Genomic DNA, 17,112 nt, shown 5'->3' on the forward strand with positions numbered 1-17,112 from the left:
CCTTTGAAATTACTTTCCATCAAACAGCAAGAGCCACAAAGGAATCAGATATTCTGTGCTCTCTCTATTTCCTCCTGCACAGGAGCAGTTTCTTCTAGGACCTGAGATTCTGGTTTGTTCTGGCTCTACCTTTCCTTATACGTCTTTCTTACTCTGGCTGTAGAGAGTTTATCTGGAGAGAGAGACAGAGACAGAGACAGAGACAGAGACAGAGACAGAGACAGAGAGAGACAGAGAGAGACCGCACGCACGCGCTCACGCATGCATACTTGATTAATGTTTAGTTTTTAAAAAGAAAATCTGTACTACACAAGATAGTCTTAACTGTGGACTTTAATCTGACCTTTTTTGGGTGAGTGTACATTGGAAAAATTCCACTGCAAGATTAGAAAGACACCTGAGATGGCAGGCTACCCACCCGATGTCGTGGGCCACGCCTCCGGGTTACCACTGGGAGGGAGGAGGGAGCCGGCATATTCATGTGGTTCTAAACAACAACAGCAAAGTGTGTTGGCCCAGGGGCACCTCGGGATTGACCAAGAGGAAACACACATTGCACAATGATAGGATCTTGTCGGTACAGTTGTCAGAGGAGGAAACTCCCACAGCAAAGGGCATAAAACCATCCCAGGCAGTCTGGAGCAGCTCAGTCCTGTGGTGTCAGAGAGTCCAGCCCTGCTCCATACACAGATGGAACCATGAACTCCAGCCAGGGCTTTAGCCAGACCTACTCGGCCTCTGTCCACGGCTTTGGAAGCAGCTGGAGTCAGTCTGGGAGCTTCCACAGGACCCCTAGCGTCCATGGAGGCGCAGGGGGTGTCCGCATCTCCCTTTCCTTCACTACACCAGGCTGCCTGCCTCCTGGAGGATCATGGGGCTCTGAACGAGGCGGTCCCCTACTAGGTGGAAATGGCAAGGCCACCATGCAAAACCTCAACAATCGCCTGGCCACCTACCTGGAGAAGGTACGGGCTCTGGAGGAGGCCAATTCAAAGCTGGAAAGTCGCATCCTACAATGGCATCAGGAGAGAGAACCTGGCAATAGAAAAGATTATTCCCAATATGAGGAAAACATCAGCCACCTTCAGGAGCAGGTAAGACACTGAGAGACTCTGAAGCTGACCATGGAGGATGGGGGAGGAAAAAAAAAACAGCTCACCTGACAGTTCCAGGAGAAAAGAGCAAAAGAATTCAAGTCTCAAGTATTGCTCATGTAAATCCTACTGTCATATCTTAACCATGGACTTGGGGAAACTTGTTTATAAAATTAGTTTTCTCTCTATAAATAATATAGAAAGTAAAGACAGCAAACATTTCAGAATTATTATCGAGTGTCTTTTAAAAAAAGCAAAACTGCCTGGTTTTCTGCATGCTTTAAAACATTAAAAAAAAAAGTCTCTAAGCCTTAGAAATGCCAGGCAGCTGGGCACCGTGCAGTATCACTTTAGATCCAGCAACGTCAGGGAGATGATAAGGGCTGGTATGCAGGGTGCACCCTCGGTACACAAGGCACAGGGGAGAATTTACTTTCTCACGACATCCGTTCTACTCCACCTCAGCGTCCTGGCGACAGTGTGCCTCTCTAGCCACAAAAGACTGAGTTACACTGTGGTGCAGACCATGCCCAAAAAGCTGTCACACTCCACCAGCAGGTATGCCACTGTGGCATCCTTGGCTATTTTTCTAGAAGTTGCTAGAAGTTAAAGTTGCTCACACTTCTGAGAATGACATATTGCTGTGGGGGTGGGGGGGAGTGATAATATAAGAGTCAGTTTAACTATGGAGATATGCTTCAAGAAACAGCATGCTTCTCAACCAGGCATCGAAAAAGCGAAGGTCCCACCTTCTGGGGTGTCTGGAGGCAAGTAGAGGGAAGCATCTCACAGTTACGCACCTCCCCTTTGTATGAAGGAGTTCCAGGAAAACCCCTGTGAACTCATGAGGTAGCCTACCCTGGAAAGGCCATCGCAGGCTTCCAATATGAATACCATGTTATTTCCCAACACTCAGCCATCTTTGCTTGAATGTAGGAAGGACCAATCAAGATAACATAAATCTGTCCTTGTAATGACCCCTAATTATTGAATAATCAGCCTAATAACCGAGTGTGTAATTGCCTTAACTACAGAGTGCACGGCTGTCTTAGTGAAGAAAACAAGGTGACTCAACATCCACACAGGGCTTTTCGTTTAACGAAGCTGCTTTGGCTTTAGAACGGAGGGAAAAGATGATGTTTGCCAATGGTCAGCCAGGAGCGTGGGTCTCAAAGAAATACCAGGCTACAGCTGACCCAACAGCATGGATCCCAATAGCAGAGACAAGTAGGGAGAGGGAGGAAGGAGAAGGAAATCAATAGTGGGCACTTCCTGTATGCCAAGCCCGGGGGGGGTCCATCTCTCTGGGATCTCCAGCATGCTGGTTACAAGTGCTCCAGGCCCAGATCTACACTTTTAACCTGGTTTCGGGGGGGGGGGGGGTCAAACACAACAAGGGCTTTCTGCAACGGTGGGACTGATCTATATTACCTGACTTACTTCTCACACCAGCTGTTAGGAAATTCAAGTTCAAAAAATGTGAACTAACCCCCGAAGGCCCCAGCAAAAGGCAGAGGTGGGACTTTCACTCGGGTCTCTTTCAAATGATCCCGCCTCCACTTCAGCATGGTGCCAACTCGCCAGCCTGGTACAAAGATGAAATGTGTGTATTGTTCTCCAGAACGAGGCAGCAGGGTGGCAGAACTATTCATGCCACCCGTGGTTCAGAACGTATCATTCAGTTCTTATATATCTCTGCGGAGCAAACACTTTTATCCCCAGCTTCCACACCAAGAGACTGAAACTGGATACTTCCTTTCGGCTTGCTTTTCTAAATCCCTTAGAACAGAAATGAGAGGGGGAAATGAGTGGATTCAGCTATGAGGATGGGCAGCCAGCCCACTCTCTGCCAGGCCAGAACTCTGGATTCTGAAGACAAATCGGTCAAGGTTCAAGTTTTTCTAGACCGTACTTTGGATGTTTCACTTTCTCTGCTTTGGAAGGGTGTCACTCTTGAAGGTCGAGGTTGTCTGTCATTCCTGACTTCCCCTGTTTGCAACTGAGGTCCTCAAAGGTGCCTCAGTCCTCTGGGGCTTGCTCTCCCTGGGTCCTGTTGAAATATTCTGAGTAAATACAACATTTTCCCCTCATTTTGTAACGTTAAGTGCTACTCCAAAAGTCTGGGAGAAATGCAGTTCAAAAGTGATTCCAAACCTTTCAAAACACAGAATTGGACACAGCCATAGGAACTCCCTGGTGATTCTCAGCACGTGACATTTGGGAGCATGGTCAAATTGTCTACTTGCCTGTACTGAGTAGGAGATTACATGCCTTGGGGCAATGATACTATGCTAACACACTAACTAGATTTTTTTCAAAGAATGAACTCAGGGCCTTGGGGAGAATCGAGACAATTATTACAACATACAGTTTAAAAATCTATGCCTCATATACTATTTCTCAATCCATCCCAATCCATTTATGACAATGAAGGAAGTCTCAGAAATAATGGCTGCATCGTAAACCCAAACAGTGAGAAGTTTCAAATATGAGATGTAGGTGCTGGAGAGATGGCTCCATGGTTAAGAGGATTTACAGTCCTTGCAGAGGACCTAAGTTTAGTTCCCAGACCTCACAAGATGGCTCACAACCATCTGCAACCCCAGTTCCAGGGGATCCAATGGCCTCTCTGTTCTCTTTAGGCTTCTGTGTGCACACATATATACACTCAGCCACATGCACATAAATACACAAAGATAGATAGATAGATAGATAGATAGATAGATAGATAGATAGATAGATAGATAGATAGATGATAGATAGATAGATAGATAGATAGATAGATAGATAGATAGATAGATAGATAGATAGGAGAGAGAAAATTGGTTTCCATGTAGCCCAGATTGGCCTTGAACTCACTATGTATCTGAGGATGATCTTGAACTCCTGATCCTCCTGTCTTCACCTCTCCTGTGCTGGGATTTCAGGAATGTGCCATAATGTTTCATTTATGCAGTGCTGGGTTTTGAGCCCATGCTGCAAACTGAGCTACATCATCCACCCTACATGTGCTTTACGCCACGTACACTCCAAGGCCTTACTCACATGGACCGCAAGAATGCTGGCTGGGGAGGAATTACATACTTGATGTTGGCTTCTCAAAGGAGAAGTGATCACTTTAACTTGGAAAAGTCAAATAAGTCAAAAAGTCAAATAAGTGAGTTTTTACTCGTCTGGTTTTGATGTGTGCGTTGTAGGGCTGCTAACCAGCCCAGTAGTGTGGATGACCACAGTCACTCGGTGCACGAGGAAGAAGGTGCTCAGGGTGCTGAGCTTTGGGGATGGAGTTACTTTTACTTTGCATGAGTAAATAATACCAGGAATAAGAAGCCTAGAAGGGAGAATTCTGGTGAAAATGCCATAAAGCAGCACTGTGGGCAATCAGCCAGGATGGACCTGCAGTTTTCACTTTCAGGGCAAAATTCAATGAACCTTCCAGAATCCCTGGAGTATGACAAGTATGTGTGCAATATTATCTCATTTACCATCTCCTAAACCCTCACAATGCATGGGTGAGTGGCCATTATTACTGTTTTCACCATTTTACGGATGCAGAAACTGAGTCTCTGATGGGCTCAGCCAGCTAATGCGTAAGACAGGACCCCAGCCCTGCTCTCGGAGCACCAAGCCCAGCATTCCCCCCGGCTTGTGAAGGCTGCATTGTGCATTCACAGGACCAAATTCCGAGTCCTTGGTGAAGCTTTAAATAGGACCAGGGTTTTAAAAGGCACCTTTGTGTTAAGGAAGAGCTTTGCCTTAAGAAAAATTCTCTCTAAATAAAAGGATTAGCTGTACAAATACAATGGGAATGCCACAGGGTTCTGTGACTCCAGCTGCTTTGAGAAAGCTTAAAGCAAGGATCTCCTGTTTATAATTAATCCAAGCCCCTTATTGTAATGATGGGACTGAAGCACACGGGCAGGATGTGGCCTGATGGGGAAGGAAGTCAGGCCAAAGCAATGCTACAGTTTCTACTCTGTCACAATGCTTCATACACAAGATAGAAACTTTCAGACAGTGAGAAATTGACCCTGTTTCCCCACATCAAATGTGGGCCCTTTCTCCAATCATAATGTCCTGTATAACCAACTGCTCGGACAAACAGCTCCAATGGGTGTTTGTTTTTTTAATGTGAATAAAACTTAAGGGACTATCTAGCGACCAGTTTTAGCTAGAGGCTTTAATGCTGTAGAAACTTGTTAAGTAGCACCATTCGATGGTAGAGAATTCACTCAGTTCTTGTTTTAATAGCTTCCATAGAGGCAATCTCATCACAAATATATTACAAATGCATACATCTTCCTGAAGTTTACATATGTGGATCTCATCACATTGGGCAAAATAATAATGACTGTTTTATATGATGACTATCTGAAGCATATTTCAGATTAGCAATCATGGAGGAAGGGTGACTATGTCAAGTGTAAGAATCACACACATCGAAGCTAACACTTGTACTTTAGGAAATATTTATTTATTTATTTATTTAATTATTTAGGATTTCTGCCTCCTCCCCGCCCCCGCCTCACATTTCCCTCCCCATTCCCCGATCAAGTCCCCCTCCCTCATCAGCTCAAAGAGCAATCAGGATTCCCTGACCTGTGAGAAGTCCAAGGACCTCCCACCTCCATCCAGGTCTAGTAAGGTGAGCATCCAAACTGCCTAGGCTCACCCTATAGTCACAATCAGAAAGAAAAATCCAGAAGCTGGGGGATGGTTCAGTGGGAGAGAGCAACTGCTGTGCAAGCCTGAAGACCTGGGTTTGGATCCTCAACCTTCATGTCAAAAGCCAGTAATAACTATGCATACCTGTAGCCCCAGGACTAGTCGGGAGAAGTGGGGGACAGGAGGATTGCTGAGGGTGCTGGTCACCACCCGAACTCCAGGTTTAGTAAGAAACCCTGGCTGAAAGGAATAAGGAAAGTAGTGACAGAGCGGGACACTTGAGGTCCTCCTCTGTCCTTCTGAAGCCCACGCATGGGCACATGCATGCAAACACACCACACACACACACACACACACACACACACACACACACACATCACTTTCTTTTGAAACAAAAAATCTTATTGCCCAAACTCTAACACTTTCAGATTGTAAGCAAAACACTGAGTCGTGTTCACGTCACTAGACAACTGGAAGGCATTGCCAAGAGGCGCGGTCCATAAGTTTTATTTACATTTAAAAAAATACACCCATTGGAGCTGTTTGTCTGAGCAATTGGTTCTACAGGACATTATGAATGGAAAAAGGGCCCACATTTGATGTAAGGAAACGGGGTCAATTTCTCACTGCCTGAAAGTTTCTATCTTTTTACCCCACTTCACTCCTCCAGTGGTCACATCAACCCCAGCCTGTCAAAGAGCTAGATAAACTTGTGCTGTTCTCAGTCTCGTAAGAGAAGCTTCTTGCCACAATGGATAGAGCTAGCAGAGACTCCTAACTGTCCGCATTGCTGAGAACAAACAACTGCGGATGCCCAGATAGAGACAGGGCATCTATTTCTGTCTGCCCTGCTCCCCGAGGCACGGGGAACACTGAAAGAGGGCAGAGAGAATGCGAAAGGCAGAGGATGGGGAGGAGAGATGTGAAACGCTCCGCATTTGAGAAGCATGACCACCGCTTCAGCACACAGGAACTCACAGCAGCCATGGTACCTTCACGAGACCTGCATGAGACCAAGCCAGTTAAAACTTCCAGCACAGGTGAAACGGGATCATGAGCCCCACCCCTAGCTGAGGAGCTACTGGCAGTCAGAGACTACTTGAAGAGAGAGAGTTATTTTTCTTTGGGGGAGGGATTGGATAGCACTAATTGGGCTTAGTGGGTTAAATAATAATAGTAATAGCAATAACAATAAAGAAAAGAAGGGGAGAAAGAGGAATGAATAAAAAGACACAGAAACCAACAGCAGACATATTCTTTCTGTGTTTTTCACTTGAGTCTTACCATTCTGCTAAATAAATAAATAGAAGTTTCAAGAAGGAAAAGGATATTGTCTGTGCTGCAAGCTTCTGGCAGAGAAAACTGGAGCTTAGACACGCAGCTGTCATGGGTGGATCTGTTCCTCTGGACTAATTTTTACCGTACCTATTTTACAGATTGTGGAAAGTAAGATGACCAACGCTCAAATTGTTGTGCTCATTGACAATGCCAGGATGGCAGTGGATGACTTCAACACCAAGTAAGTCCCTTCTTCACAGAGTTCCACAAAAGGGAAGCTCGGCCTGCTGCAACCGGCTGCCAAAATCTTACTGGATTATACTTAAAAGGGCACAGCGAGAGTCCTGTGCAATTTAAATAAGCCAGATATAAAGTGCGCATGAAAGCATGTGAAGATCTGAATATGAATTAAGAATCAGACTCTATTAAAAAAACTTTTAATTTTAGGGATGGTAATTTTGTTTGTACTTATGCAGAAAAAAAATATCTTTTTTTATTAGATGCACTCTGGTGCAGTTAGGGTTCAAATGCCATAATGTCCATAATTTGCTTTGAACATTTTCAGCCATGAGCCATGTATATTGGTGCATGCTTGCAATCTCAGCTCTTGGAAGCTCTTGTAGAGGCAGCAGGGTGGTGCATTTGAGAGCAACTTGGGGTACATATTGAGTTCAACAGCATCCTGAGCTACTTAGCAAGACCTTATCCCAAAAATAAATGAACTACCAGCTACCACCAAAAAAAAAGTTTCAGCAATAAATCTAGATGAAGCAAATATGCAAGATACCGGTGGGTAACAAAGCTAAGTGGCAGATCCAGGTCTGTGCGTGTTCTCTTCTGTACTGCATTTAAAAGGAGGCACCGAGTCACCAACACAGACAAGCACAGCATGGAACAATGTTCTATACCCCTGTATATGTCCTGTTTCAACGTTTCAATGGCTGATGATGTCCTGCATGCCTCTTACTTCCACCTGGAAAGTAAGAAAGCCCCTTCTCAACCCACGTGGACTCTGGCCAAGCCCACGGCCTTCCAACAGCAGGAGTGTTCTAACCCCACCTCTCTCACCAAAGGTTTGAAAGTGAACACTCCTTTAAGAAGGAGTTGGAAATTGAAGTCGAGAGCCTCCGAAAGACCTTGGATGATCTGACCATTGTCACGACAGACCTGGAACAGGAGGTGGAGGGAATGAGAAAGGAACTCATCCTCATGAAGAAGCGCCATGAGCAGGTGGGATGCCCTGGGCTCCTGGGAACCAGGTCTGCCCCTAACTTCACCATTCCAGGGTGACCCCATAGTAACAGATGAGGCCACCACCTGAGTGCCAGTTCCAGTGTCCCTCATACGGAACCATAGAAACATCGAGTTCTTTCTAATTTCAACGGTTATCTTCTTAGATGTCAGATGTAACCTAGTACCATGATAATGAACAGGAACTGGCAACAACGTAATAATAGTAGAAATTTGTTATCACACACTGGCTTCCCTGACTCATTAGTATAATACTGTTAAGAATCAGGACTGGGAAGATGCCTCAGTGGGGATAGTGTTTGCTAGTTAAACATAAGGATCACGGTTTGGATCCCCAAAGCCCCCTAGGCAGATGTGGTGCTTCCTGTAATCCCGGAACTGGGGGGCCAGAGATTGGATCCACAGGAAAACCTGGCTGACTAACACTAACCAAATGAATGAGCTCTGGGTTCAGCAAGAGACCCTGACTCAATAAAATAAAAAAGTGGATAACAGTGTGTTGCAGGGAAGGCCCACTTGTTCGACCTGGCCGCCCGGCTAGCTTAGCCCCGAAATAACCACACAGAAACTGTATTAATTAAATCACTGCTTGGCCCATTAGCTCTAGTTTCTTATTGGCTAATTCTTACATCTTAATTTAACCCATTTCTATTAATCTGTGTATTGCCAGTGGCAGTGACTTACCTGGTAAAATTCCCAGCATCTCTCTCCGGGGGATCCATGGCATCTCTCCAACTCCACCTTCTTCCTCCCAGCATTCAGTCCAGTTTTCCCGCCTACCTAAGTTCTGCCCTATCAACAGGCCAAGGCAGTTTCTTTATTCATTAATCGTAATCAAGGCATACAGAGGGGTCTCCAACATTAACAGTGAAGGAAGACTGATAGCATCAGCATTGAGGTACCATACATATGAACATGAATGTGCACATATACATGCAGACATGCTTGCACACATGTGTGCACAGGATGCACTTAAAGATGCAAAACTATAATAATTAAGTGGGACTGGGAGGAAAGCTCAGTCAGTACAGTGCTTGCTACGGAAGCTAAGGATGTAAATTCAAACCCCCCCCCCCAGCACACACATAAAAAAACCCTGGTGTGGGGGCATGTGCCTGTCACCCCAGCCATAGAAAAAACAGAGACAGGGGGATGCCTGGAGTTGACTAGTCATCCTGTATTGCCAGATTGCAGAGTTTTATGTTCATTGAGAGACCCAAAAATAAGGTGGAGGGCAACCTCTGGCCTCTAAATGCATTTGCACTGGGTACATGTATTTACACACATGTATGAACACATGCATTGAAAGAAGCAGAGGCAAAGATAGAGAGTAAATGTGAGAGCAAGCTTCCTTCATTGGTCATGTGCAGAAAGCAAGGACAATGGTAGAAAGAGGATGCTAAAATGCAAAACTCAAGAATCCTCAGCTACAGAAGCATGTAACTGAACTGCAAAAATACCTGTCATTCATATTAAGTCCCTGAGACTAACAAAAGGGCATAAAAACGTGTTGGGCAAACCCAGTTGCTTCTAAATATCAGAGCTAGGTTTCTGAATAGCTGTCTAGACAGTGATCGCTAGTCACACCTTTCCTGTGGCCACTTGGTTTCCATGAAGCATAAGGCACGGCATTTTAAAAATCTCTCTAACGTCTGACTTTTGGTTCCTGAACTAACCGCTTCCCCAAAGCTTTGGCCTAGACCTGAAAATGTTGGCCACTTAAATACATAGACACATTAGCAAAGAATATTTGCTATAAAGGAGTCTATTTGCTTCAGACATGTAATTGTTTCTGGAATATTCTCAACCAAGGTATTAAATCAAAGAAACCATCTGACTATGTGTTGTTATAGTTTGAACACGAATTGTCCTCTGCCGGTTTGGGCTTTGAATGCTCTGTCCCCATTCATGGGACTTTGGGAGGTGGAATACATAGGGAGGAAGTAGAATGCAAGGGGTGGGTCCTTGTGAGTATTTGTTCCTGCACAGGTGAGCGCTCTCTCCCTCCCTCCCCCTCCCTCCCTCTCTCTCTCTTCTTTTTTCTCTCTCTTCCCCAACCCCTTCTCCCTCTCCTCCTCTCTTCTTTTCCCTCCCCCTTCTCCCTCTATTCTCTCCTCTCTCTCTCTCTCTCTCTCTCTCTCTCTCTCTCTCTCTCTCTCTCTCTCCTTCTCTATCTTGCTCCTCTCTGTCCTTCAGGAGGTGAGGACGCCCCTATACAAGTTCCCAGGTTTTCTGAGTGTGCTATTTCTCATTCCTATGACTCTGACAGGAACACCTTAAGGACTGGGAAACGGAGTTTTGCTCAGTTTCAGAGGCTCAATCCATGGCTACTGGGCCCACGCAACAGGAGTATAGGACAAAAGACTTTCTTCACTTCATAGCTAACAAGAAATAGCAGATAGGATGGGGCCAGGGATAAGCTCTCTCCATTAACCCACCCACTGGGACCCACCAGCAAAGCTCCACCTCCTGAAGCTTCCCAAAGCAACCAAGAAAATGCTATTGGCTGAGAATCAAGCCCTCAGCACACGGCCCTTTGCAGGGGAGACACTTAGTCCCCAAACCATAGGACATGTGTTATGTTAGTCTTTATAAAGTTTTAGAGAATTCGCACACAATGGTTAATAATTCGTAATAACTATGAAGCTGCCCCACCAATAATCAATTCGTAATAACTATGAAGCGAGAGTGGAAACCATATAAATAGAACAATGTACCAGTGCCAATCAACATAATCATCCAGCCTTCTGATGGCCATGGGCCACTTCACTGTCATTCTCTGTTATTAAACAGGAAATGGAGGAGAATCATCTGCCAAGTGACTTCAAGGTCAACGTGAAGGTGGACACCACTCCAGGGGAAGATCTCATTAAGGTCCTGGAAGACATGAGGCAGGAATATGAGCAAATAATAAAGAAGAAACACCAAGAGCTGGACACCTGGTTTAGAGAGCAGGTAAAGGAAAGTGACCTGACCTCCCAAGCCTTCCACGGCCACACGTCACCACACCAACGCATTTGCTTATGCTTGGTTCACAGTCAGCAACCACGTCCCAGGAGGCGGCCAGCCTGGCACCCGTACGGGGCAACCAAAATGACATCCATGAGCTGAGGCGAACGTTCCAGGCCCTAGAGATTGACCTGCGGGCACAGCACAGCAGGGTGAGTTGAGCCCCAGGTCCCCAGTCTCCTTGGACTTCTCTCATTCTCCACTGTCCATCCCAGTTGTTCGTGATGAGCCATGTGTGCAGAGTGTGGAAACACAGCTAGACTCTGAGTGAGTGGTGAGTGGCTCATTATGCCCAATGCTGTTAATCACATTATATTCACCTTTCTGGGTAGGTCTTAGCCCTTTCGTTCTAAAGATAAGGAAACCCAAGCTCCAGACAGTGAATGAAGTTGACAAAGGGCACACAACTAGTGAGCTATTGGTGGTGAAACTGTGATTTCAGGGATGGTGGATGCTGGACACCTCTCCCCCCTCATACTGTCTACCAGTTCTCACTCCACTTATAACCGGTGTGTTCCCCAAATCCCAATAGACAGACATTCCGGCACTAGCGTGATGAGTGGCAAATTTAGCCCTTGCTGACTCCAGTGGAATGCTCTATTTATTATACATATAACATATCACCCACTATCCTGCATATGTTCTTGAGGCTAAGCCATGTCTATCTTCATCCTGGTTTAAGATGCCGTACACGAATGCTGCTCCCAGAGCTTGTTGTGTGTAATCTATCAGGCAATTCCCTGCATATAGTGTAAATAGGTAATACAATTGGGATTTTTCTCCTTCAGTTTAAAGTAATATGGTACAGAAATGCAGGTGGTAAATCCAAACAACATGAGAACTTGATTTCAACCCTAGCTGAGAGGTTTCATTCTGAAGTTTCAGAACATCCTCAAAAATGGCCACCTGTCAGTGCTGAAATTATCACTGAAGACCAAGACTAGATTCACCGAACAACTGGACACTCAGCTATCATATGAATTTAAGATCAGCAGCTAACTCATTTTTACGTAGATAGGAATGTTCGGTGTTATAGGGGGATAATGGTTGTGGGCATATTTATCCTAAAAAGTGATCATTGTTCATCTTTAGTCCAACTGCACATAGCATCCCTGTATCAAATTGCTCTCTGAGGATGCAGTCTCTCCCTTCTGGAGTTTTTCATCCAACCAGAGATAAAAAAGAAACATTAGGAATGGTTCAGAGCCAGGGAGCCTGTGTTCGATCCCCAGTGGGTAGAGTAAACTAACAGTTCTAGAAGGCAGTGGAATTGTCATGAGCTCCCTCACACAATGGCTTTATGCCCAAACATAGCACCAGACATGCCAGCACCAACTCAAAGTCCCAACTCTGTAAGTCAGCCTGTTTCTCAAGACACCTAGCAGAGTGGTGGGGAAAAGTCGACACTGAACAAGCCCATGTTGCCAAGGTCCCCAGTGGACTAGTGAATGGGCCCTTCCTTGCCTCTTTCAGAAATCTGCTTTGGAAAACATGCTGACAGAGACGCAGACTCGATATTCCTGCCGCCTCCAGGACATGCAGCAGATCATCTCCCACTATGAGGAGGAGCTGATGCAGCTACGCCAAGACCTGGAGCGTCAGAACAATGAACACAAAGTGTTGCTGGGCATCAAAACTCACCTAGAGAAGGAAATCGCCACCTACCGCCAGCTCCTGGAGGGAGACCTTGAAGGGTAAGGCGGTTGTGGATGGAACATGCTGGACATGATGCTCTTGTACATGGGAACGCATTCTCCCCGGGGTCTAGGCCACAGTGGCTCTAAAGAGAAAGGCTAATTGTTTTCTGGAATATTCCTCAATTGTGTCTCTCATCAAATATGAGCTAAAAGGCTGGTTCTCCCTGCACTCAGATCAGTTAATAAAGTATTGACTCCAAGCAGGGACGGCAGAAGGGCAAAAAGATTTGACTACTGTGTTTCTCCAATAGAGGTCATACAATTTGAGCTCAGAAATAAAACACAAAAGTCAGAGGAAATGTTTTAAACTAACAGCAGAGAAACATTCCTAAGACAGTCAAGATTTTCAAACTAATGCTTCCGACCATCCAAGGGGATACTAGCCATGAAGAGGTCCGCACGTGCTCTATGGCCCGACAAATGGGCCAGAAGTTTTTTGTCCAAGTATAACAGCAGAGAAACATTCCTAAGACAGTCAAGATTTTCAAACTAATGCTTCCGACCATCCAAGGGGATACTAGCCATGAAGAGGTCCGCACGTGCTCTATGGCCCGACAAATGGGCCAGAAGTTTTTTGTCCAAGTATATAAATAAAATGTGGCTGGGTGAAACTATGAGCAGTCTGAGTATCTCATGGGTCCAAACTGAGACCCATGAGGCAAAGTCTGCAGGGCCCTAGAAAGAGAGATAGAAAAACTTGGGAGAATTCCCTGACTCCAGAACGTCTAGGGGGTGGTCCTCTCCTCTGAGGGACCCAGCTAGCCTCCACAAACTCATAATCTTGCATGTACCAGGCTCAACTACCCTCCCTAAAGAGCTGAAAAGTAACACGCAAGAAAAGGAGTCAAGAGCTGATGATTGCTAAGGTGACTTTCCATCTTTCTCTCTTGCCTCCATAGGACAATGGATGGACCGGAGTCAGGAACAAAAGGTAAAAGAGCCCCTGTTTCACTGTCCAACATTGCCTACATTTGCCAGAATTCTTACTCAGCTCCCAAATGTCCTGAGCTCAATTTTTATTTTCCTCCCAGATGACCAGAAAGAAATCTTCAACTAAGTTAACAAGTTAGAAGCCACAGAAAAAAAAGTGAACCCTGGTTATGTTATCAGTAGAGCTGTAACTGAGTAGCTCTTATTCAAAGAACTTAGGAATAAATGAATTAGGAGTTTGAATGGGGTTTTTTACTATATATTTTAATGTGCACAATGAGATATCTTGAGGATGGAACCCGACACTAAACATGAAGTTCAGTTATATCTCATGCATACGTAGCCTATATACAGACCGCATTATAACATATATTATATGTATAATATATAACAATATATGAAATAACTTTTGTATGAAGTAAAGTCTTGGAGTGTATAATGTCCTCCTCATAGCATCATGTCTCCAAAAGCTTGAGAATTTGGATCATTTGGGACTTGGAGATTTTGAATAAGGGAGGTTCAGCTTGTCTATGCAAGCTCTTTGCAAGAGAACACAGATTCAAGTGATGGTTGAGAGCGTTCTGTCTCTCCTGAATGATGAAGTCTGTCCCTTAGAGCCCTAGGAAATAGCATCGCATCAGTTCCCAAACCTGACTCTGTGGAAAAGCAGGGCTACCGGTGAGATTTGAGTAGAGAGCGACCTATGTGGTGCGAAGCCAGATGAGGTGGGAAACGAGACACACACGTTTTCTTCTCTTGGGTAGACCTGCTGTCTCACGGTGTCCTAGAGACAGAGCAAACACTTCTGCGAGGAAGAAAGGGGACAGGAAAGAGAAAAACAACCAAAGTTTTTACTTTGCCCAATTCAATGTTCTCACATTTTTGACCCAGGAATCATGTTTTCTCAGATTATCATGAATATACAATAGATAAGTTCGGGACACAGGCATGTAGGTTATGCATCACTTTCTGATTCAGTTTTTAATAAAATTATTTAAGGCATTAGAGATTCAGAGAATCTGAGTTGAGCTAACCATTCCAGAGCAGCTGGCCTAACTACCCTGTTTCTGCAAAATTAGACAGATGGTTCAAAACTCCTTAACTATACCCGGGGGTGGGTAGCCCAGTACTTGATCAACTGTGTACTTTGCAAGGGACTTGATTTTTCATTTGATTTTTGCATTTCCCCTTATACCTATATTAATAGTTTCCATTCTTCCCTGTGGCCTAGAACCAGTTTATTAATGTTTCAGCAAAGCGCTTATTCAAATAAGAGAAGATGTCTTTGAAACAGTGAAGTGTTCTGGCTTCTCCCCATCCATGCCATGCTTCTAGAACTTAAAACAACATGTCCTGCATGACATGAAATGCTCTGTAAACTCACTATCTGTGGTGAAGAGCCGCAGAGTCCTCGTGAGTAGAAAACGCTTCTCAAGAGCTGCTGACCAGAGGTCAGCTTCTGCACCAGGCTCCAGATCTCCAGAAACTGGCAATGTTCAGAGGCCTTTGCTTTCTGGAGGAAGTGGGGGTTTCCTTCATGCTAAGATCCTTTCTCCCTGCAGCAGAGTGAGCATTTTGCAAGACACAGGAACCCTGCGGGGGCTTGGAAGTGAACATGAACACAGTTCACAGGGTGGGGGGAGCCTGGCAGTGACTTTTTGGTACACTCTTTCCCTCAGGATCTGCAACTTCAATGATCAAGGCCATCACTCAAGAAAGCATCAATGGAAGAATAGTTCTTTCTCAAGTGAATGAGATCCAAAAGCATGTGTGAGGCCAGTAAGTCTCTGGCCATTGTAAAAGCCTTGTTCCCCAGTGGAAAATCCTTGCCTAGACGCTAATGGGTGAGTCTCACTGGGAATCCTTGGAGTTTTCGGATTCCAGAAACTTTTCTCCGTAATGGTCTCACCTCACTTCCCATAATGCTCTTAACATATTGCTGGAATCTTTGAGTTAAAGAAGAAGTTTATAAATTAAGGCTCTACTCTCCTGCTCTCGCAGGGGCCCATCAATGTGCATCTGGTTTGTAACTAATAAACCTCCATACAGGTTGCATCCTGTCTTTTCTTACGTCACCAGACAAGACAGGACCTCAGTGTTTTTCTACTGAGATGCTTGTGGAGCACTTCCGTGAAAGATCCAAAGGGATCTTCAAATGTCAGACATGTCCCCAGTAACTGAGCAATTGTCCAAATGGTCACCCTGAAGCTATGCAACTCAAGGATGAGGTGTGGTTCTTAAGGCCCTCTAAACGCTGCTAACAGAAAAGGGGGTGGGGATGTGGAGGAAGGAATCTCTGAAAGCTCTCCTGAGGTAGCCAAATGCATGTAAGAAAGGAACTTAGTGTGGAAATTAAAGCTAAAATTAAGAAAGAAAATGAGGTTTGAGGGGCTAAATGTCATTACACAGGAACATTAAGACCCAAATTGCAAATGTCAGGATCCAGAGATTTCTGGGGACTCTATGACTGGTGGCTAAATTACTGATATGATGACCCCTGTTCCCTTGAGAAGATGCCATAATATTCTCAGGTTCTAGGAGATTAAGTAAGTAATCTTCTGTGTCTGGATTGGAAGGGCTCTGCTGGGGGGGGGGGGGCGTGGAAGAGCTAGAAGAAGTTCACCTTTCTGTTTTAGACATCATCACAAGGTGGGAACATGGAATGCTGAGCTATCAGCAACTTAAGAGATGGCGAGCACAAAATGGGCAAAGTCATCCATTTTACAAACGGATAACCTGATGCTCGGAGAGGTGAGCGTGTTGAGCCAAAGGCTCGCTGGGCCGGTACTGCTGGAGAGAGGTCTGTGTCTCGTGGTCCCTCCAGCAGTAACTCATTAAGCTGAAAGTAGACACGGTTGGGTGCCTTTGTCATCTGCCCCGTTTGCAGCATCTCATTTTCATTAGTTTTCCTACTCTCTTTTTAAAATGTTTTAATGTTAAATCTGCATGTATCTGTGCATCGCTGCGTACAGTGACTGAGGAGACAAGAGGGTGTCAGATCTCCCAGAGCGGGAGTTACAGACAGGTGTGAGCCACCATATGGGTGCTGGGAATGGACCCGGTTTCCCTGGAAAAGCAGCCAGGGATCTTAGCCACTGCGCCATCTCTCTAGCCCTTACTAGTCTCTTTCAAAGGATTACAGTTAATGATTTCTAAACTGATAATCTCTTAAACCTGATTTTTTCCCT

General features: G+C 45.1%; 1 protein-coding gene across 2 annotated transcripts; it reads left to right on the forward strand.

Moving 5' to 3' along the window:
• Positions 1 to 675: 675 nt before the first annotated feature.
• Krt23 (keratin 23) lies at positions 676 to 15,747 on the forward strand. 2 transcript variants are annotated; one of them, XM_005368241.3, is made up of 8 exons: positions 676 to 1,094; positions 7,196 to 7,278; positions 8,111 to 8,267; positions 11,082 to 11,243; positions 11,327 to 11,449; positions 12,771 to 12,991; positions 13,894 to 13,925; positions 15,604 to 15,747. In XM_005368241.3, exons 1-8 carry the CDS (start codon positions 699 to 701, stop codon positions 15,696 to 15,698), a joined length of 1,269 nt encoding a protein of 422 aa, XP_005368298.1. In that variant the 5' UTR covers positions 676 to 698; the 3' UTR covers positions 15,699 to 15,747. The 2 variants fall into 2 exon arrangements, with proteins under 2 accessions (XP_005368298.1, XP_013209618.1); XM_013354164.1 differs by lacking the exon at positions 676 to 1,094 and adding an exon at positions 6,620 to 6,799.
• Positions 15,748 to 17,112: the final 1,365 nt, after the last annotated feature.

The sequence above is a fragment of the Microtus ochrogaster genome, unplaced genomic scaffold (genome assembly GCF_000317375.1).
Source record: "Microtus ochrogaster isolate Prairie Vole_2 unplaced genomic scaffold, MicOch1.0 UNK31, whole genome shotgun sequence".
Classification (NCBI taxonomy): Eukaryota; Metazoa; Chordata; class Mammalia; order Rodentia; family Cricetidae; genus Microtus; species Microtus ochrogaster.

Excerpts from the sequence above, each read along its gene's own strand:
- Krt23 (XM_005368241.3), top strand. The coding sequence starts at position 699 with ATGAACTCCAGCCAGGGCTTTAGCCAGACCTACTCGGCCTCTGTCCAC. Across the intron at positions 7,279-8,110 it reads GTGGATGACTTCAACACCAA|GTTTGAAAGTGAACACTCCT; the intron begins GTAAGTCCCTTC and ends CTCTCACCAAAG. Across the intron at positions 12,992-13,893 it reads CTGGAGGGAGACCTTGAAGG|GACAATGGATGGACCGGAGT; the intron begins GTAAGGCGGTTG and ends TTGCCTCCATAG.